The following is a 6,000-nucleotide window of genomic DNA, read 5'->3' on the forward strand; positions in this document are numbered from 1 at the left end:
ACCAGCATGTTTCGTGCAGCAAAAGAGATGACTGACATTCAGTTTGTTCCTACTGATACTCAAAATACCTACGATGTGATGTGGCACTGATGTCATGGTTTTGACACAAACACTCAATGTTCTTTGCATTTTTCATCCCTGCTGCCTGGTCAGTGTTCTTGTCTCCTTGAGCCCTTGTAATCAGCGTGCCACAATTTTGAGGCAGCCTAAAATCAGTGACATCATAGCCATCAAAGACCAAGAACCCTCTGTATTTGGTGTTAAAGCTAAAAGAGTGCCCTTGAGTCTGGATAAGATGCATAAAATTTTATGGAGGCTTGAGGATAATGAGGGAGTGGTAGACATAGCTAATGCTATGCACATGCATGAGACCACTATCAGAACTGTAAGGAAAAGTAAATACAAGATCCTCCAAGCCATCCAGCTCATTGGATATGAAGATAGTGGTTGGGGTACATTTTTCAAGTGGGCCAAAATAGTGATTTGGGACAGTATTGGAATATCCTCCCCCCACATATAGGCAAACAACAACAGTTCTTATGGAACAATTTTTGCAGCAGTTTTCATGGATACATTAACTGTGGAAAACAAGGGTCTGCTCTACAAAACTGCACTCATAGTTTGGGGCAAGTGTTATTGCTGGGTAGGTAGGGCAGAATAGTTAGTCTCTGGCGTAGATCAGATCAGTGTAGACCTGACTGCAGGATGTTCTGTTATAGATCCTGAGTTTGTCCATACCCTGATAAGTCCAAGTTGAGGTGCTAGTGTTGGATTCCTCCATCGTAGCCCACCATGCCTGTTCTGCACAAATTTTTGCAGGATGCAGAGTTGGCCTATGAAGAGGGATGACCATGAAAGTGTCAGAATCTGGAAATAGGATCCCTTTGGTTTAGAAAAATGCAAAGGCTATCCTCTATCCAGCATATGCCAAATACATTATTACAATATTCTAATAAAAATTTAGACAAATGTAGCATTTACATGTGAACATTAGAAGCTGATGGTTTCTTGGGATTCTTTGTTGTCTAGGCATCTGTTGGTATCTGTTGCAGGAGCCAGAAGTCATTCACGGTTCTTACACCCTTCTGGATGGCCATGTTGCTTGCCTGCAGTTGATGGGTCTGCTCAGTCAGACAGACAGGGGTAACTCAGCAATAACAAACAACTTTCTGGGTCAAAAAACCTGTGGTTATCATATACCAAGTAAGAGATGCAGTATGGGTACTCCCATGGACTGTATCACACCTTGCATAGCTGACTGATTCAGTTAAGGATTCCATGGAACTGAGAATGAGAAAATATAATACTTAGAATCTCCTCCATGAGATGAAGGTATTATATATGCCTGATGTATAATAATTTGAATATATTATGGTACAATATCACATACTTGTAGTGTGTCCCTGTACCAGACTAAATTCATGTATATAGATAGAGTTTCAGAATGTCAGCTATTAAGAGAGAGGTTGTGTTATGCCCACATTAGAACAAGACAGCCATTTACAGTTCAAGGACAGGATGTCAGTCCTCAAAATGGGGAAGTTTATCTCAAGTTTGGCCAGACAGTGTAGGAAGTGAAATGGGGTTATCCCACTAGGCTGGGGTTGGACTGGAATAGATAAGACATCGACACACTTAGACATTGCCAGGATATCAGCCTGCAAGAAGGAATGGTAAGGTCTGGTACAAGTACAGGCTCATGATCAGGAGATAGCGCGGAGTCAAGACCAAACCGAATGCGAGGGAAAGACTGCTAATCTAGTGATCTAGGCAGGATGATACAGAATTTTAGCCTGTCACAGGTCTGAGCTGATGTGGCTGCATCAGTATCCACCCCAGGACATCCATGAGCTGCTCAGAGCCAAAAGGAAAAAGGGAAGTCCAACAGACTATCCCCAGGAGGTGGCAGCCAAGCAAGGCAAAAACAGGGTGATGTTGTCCACCTTGCAGTTAGGCTCAGAAATGAGTTTGCTCTGCTTGCGTGAAAAGGAGGAAGGAGAGCCTCCTTCCAGCTCAAGACGGTTCAGGATGGAACAATGCCATGCATATGAGTTGGTCATATGACTGTCCTCTAACAGTGGGGAGGAGGACAGGCATACAGACCCTAGTAGTATCAGAGGGTACCAGTCTCATGGCACAGTGTTATGGTGCAACAAGTCTGACCACCCCCATAATGCTTGGACATGGTAGAATTGAAGCAGCGAACCAGCACTGCAGGTCAGAGGTGAATAGCATGGTTCCTGGCAGGTGAAGGTTGTGAGTTAAGGGCTACCCATTACCAAGGAGGGCCCACTCTGACACTACCCAGCACACACAAATGATGTCAGCCAGGCAAGACACTAGACTGGGAGGGGGGGGGGGTAGCAAATACATTTGGTACTGTACTGGGAAAGCACGTCCAGGAAAATAAAAATGAGGCCTGAAGAACTAGGGAAACAGGAAGGGAGGAACCAAAAGGGGGGGAAAAAAGGAATAGGAGGCGGAGACAAGGGACCATGCTGCAAGAGGGAGAGCACCCAGTGAAAGATACCTAAAATGGGAAAAACAGCAAGGAGAGCAACTCAGGATGATTCCTGGAAGACTTCATACATCCAGTATGGAAGCACACCTAGGCACTAAAGGCTGCTTCCTTAGGGTAGCCTGGTAACAATGGTACTCAGCTTGTTGGTCAGCACCAGTCTGTCTGGCTAAGCATACCCATCAACCACAAGCAAGCAGCTGCCTTCTGTGGCAGACAGCACCTCACCAAGGTCAGAGTAGGGTCCTTCTGCATGAGTAGGTGCTGGTAAAATTGCAGAGGCATAATTCGCAAGATAATGAGCTGTGTATAGGCAATATCTATGGATAGTAGTCGTAGCCGAGAAGTATGAAAATAAACACCTGATGATCTGTGGGTCTGGTAGCACTTAGCATTGCTTGGGACTGACAGTCTTCAGGTGGTACCATGAAGCTTCACTCTAGATAGCACCTAAGGCCATTGATGGCTTATTTTTTATCTGCTGAGCAGATCATATTGCCTGAGACCATGGGGTGGCTCAGCATGAGTAGTAGTGATAAGGTCACTACATTCCAACTGGGCTGCTAAGTATGAGAATTAGCCGACTGCTACACTTTATGGAGATTCATCTCCCACAGGTATGCTAAAGAAGAGATACACCGTGCCAAAGAAAAGGCTGGTATATTTTATCAGCATTATGCAATACAGTTAGGCCTCTTTTATTGGTGTGTCATTGTTAAGTTTCTGATGAATGAACATTTTTCATTGAGGCTTTAACATCTTCATCCTAAGAACACTTTTCATTCACACATTAACTACTTCATCCTAAGAACGCTTGTTATTCACGCTCTAACTGCATCAACCAAAGAATATAGTTTGTTCATTCTTGCTGCCACCAAACCTTTTCATTTTAGAAGCTAAGGGAGAGAGAGCTGGAGTAGTAATGTGGTTGTCTACAAGTTTGTATATATATCTAACTACTTTTTTTTGGGGGGGGGGGGGGGGAATCGCTCCTAAACTGAATAAGAAGATTCACCATAAAGTTGTTTCAGAATTTAAAATGAGAGTTTTTTGTGATTTTCACTTATAGTTGTTTCATTTGAAGTAGGATTATGTGTCCACACATCCCAGACTTTAAGTGGAGAGTGTACCATATTCACACCATGGAAACACATGTTTCAGCTGTATGAAAAGATGTACAGTACTGAGATATTCATTCTATTTTATAATGATTTAACACTAAGGGGACACCAAAATAATTTTTTTGTAGTTTTACATAGCCAGGTCCATGCATGTTTCAGTGTTGCTGATTGTTACCAGTTCTAGTCTCTGATTCATTATCAGATGTATTTCTTTACTATTTCTTACTTTACAGACAAAACATGGCATAGAATAGAAGTTTGAGGATAAATATATTGATTTTTTTTTTTAAACCAACAAAGTGTCTAAGCTTGTGTATGTTATATAGTTTGAGAAGATAAAACTTACATTATTATATTTCACATGATCTTTGCAGTTCAGTATTACTGTATGTACATCACTTGTTTTTGACTGTCACAGATCTGTAGTTTTGAGTGAGCATCAACTGCTTGTAGACTAATTTATCACATTGCTTTGAATTCCTAATGAGTCCTTTGGATTTTCAGACTGGGAAGTCATTTATGATACCCAAATTGTCTACACTCAACATTGGAACCAACAGTTAGCCGCATCATTCAGTGGGTGAGCAAGAAGGTAGAGATACGTGTCTTCAGTGCCAGAGTTTGGTGAAGATTTCTCCAAGAGTCACCTTAAGAGGCTTAAGAGAAAGCAGGTTGCTTTTGTCTGTTTGTATCTGCAGAGGGTTCAGTCAAACAAGTCATTTTATCCCAGCAATCAGCAATGATGGATCATCTTTACCATTTAAATTAGAGATTACCAATCTACTATAATGACAAGTATCTACAGAGAATGTGTTTGTTTTGCACATTATTTCAGAGATCCTTTATGTGTAATATTGTAAGAAATTTTAAGAAAAATGAAACCAAAGCACTAATGATGCTTGACATACTTGGTGATGTGACTGTTGTGGTGAAAGGGAAGTGTAGCATAAGCAGTTGGTGTTGAGGAAAGTGTTGTGCTTGGTTTGTCATGTCAAGTGGAAGGGACAGTCAGGCTCAACGCGTAGGCAGTGACATCATAGAAAGGTTTTATTGTCATATGCAAAGGAATAAGGTAAAGGAAGCAGATTCTGTCTGGTAAGAATTTCATTGTTACAGATTCACACTAATAAGAAAAAAAATCAATTACAGGTAGCAAGAATTATTATATTACTGTACATATTGCATATAGCAGTTATGTAAACAGATTATAAAAGTTTTTATAATCTTATATGATCAATAATTGTTCTTTTAAAAAACAGTTATTGATGTTAATCACATTTAGATATTCCTCATAAAAGTATCACCACTTTATGATTGTGTATAATGATGCTGAACTATAAATAGGTGATCAGCATCTGTTTAACAAAATTTTGTAGATGAGGAGTACCATATATTTTCTTCAAGAAAATAATGGAAAAATTATGGATCAGCTGTCTTTCATTTCTGTGCATATACAGAACTATAGAACATGATTCTGAAACCTTTGTGTTTGTGCTGTGTTACTGGGAAAATGTTTGCAATACTCAACAGAATAGTGATTGAAAGGTTAAAAAAAAAAAATCTGTATGTATAATTTGTTGGTTCTTTGTCACACAGTTGTATTCAGTATTACCAGAATGCTTTTGTACCAAGTGCTTCATTTAACATTTTAGTCTTTTGTGTTTTACTGTATTTAAATTTTTGTTTAAGTGAAACCAAAGATTACTGAGTACACAATCAAACATTTCATGATAATTCTCAGAACAAGGGTGCTACAATACTGCATTTACCTGCATGCATATCATTGTTTCCCTGCTGAATCCATAATGCCAGCAGGAACATTGGCAGGAAGGCAGACAGCTTGGGAGTCAGGCTCTGAGCAACGACTGGAATTCAGTGTGACACAGGGGAGGGCAAGACATCTTCAGTAAGACAAATATCCATATGAGTTGAAGTGATATTTTTTTTTTTTTTTTTTTTTTTTTCCCTCCAGTGATGCTGTACAAGGGAGGCTGAATGACTGTTTTATAGAATTATAATTTTATCTTCAGGAGATTATTCAGCCAGTTTGGGGAATATTGTGTGTGGGAGGAAGCAACAGTTGCACTGATTAATTTCCCATAGTTTCTGGGCTCTTCATATGAAGGTTTCTGACAGATGGGGCAGTAAAATAAGCCCATCATTAACATGGGTGCTCTCTGCCAGAGAAGACTTGTGACATGAGGATGTCATACTGTGAAATGAAGAAAGAGGTGTTCATCTGGCAGATCCATGTTAATGAAGGGTTTGTTGTAATGAGTGCCAGATCATTGAGGTAAGGCTGGTGTGTGGTGCCACCACCCTCAAGTTGTAAGTGTTTGAACTGGTTATTACAACCTTATT

General features: G+C 40.2%; 1 protein-coding gene across 1 annotated transcript in view; it reads left to right on the forward strand.

Moving 5' to 3' along the window:
* Nucleotides 1-4,560, forward strand: part of LOC145411804 (regulator of G-protein signaling 7-like) — a 344,883-nt gene extending 340,323 nt beyond the window's left edge. Inside the window, exon 13 of the mRNA XM_080281748.1 lies at nucleotides 4,144-4,560. Within this exon, the coding sequence (XP_080137874.1) occupies nucleotides 4,144-4,203 (60 nt within the window). The 3' untranslated portion in view covers nucleotides 4,204-4,560. The remainder of the gene's footprint in view (nucleotides 1-4,143) is intronic.
* Nucleotides 4,561-6,000: the final 1,440 nt, after the last annotated feature.

The sequence above is a fragment of the Coenobita brevimanus genome, chromosome 91 (assembly GCF_032717465.1).
Source record: "Coenobita brevimanus isolate Jiangsu-jjx chromosome 91, ASM3271746v2, whole genome shotgun sequence".
Taxonomy (NCBI): domain Eukaryota; kingdom Metazoa; phylum Arthropoda; class Malacostraca; order Decapoda; family Coenobitidae; genus Coenobita; species Coenobita brevimanus.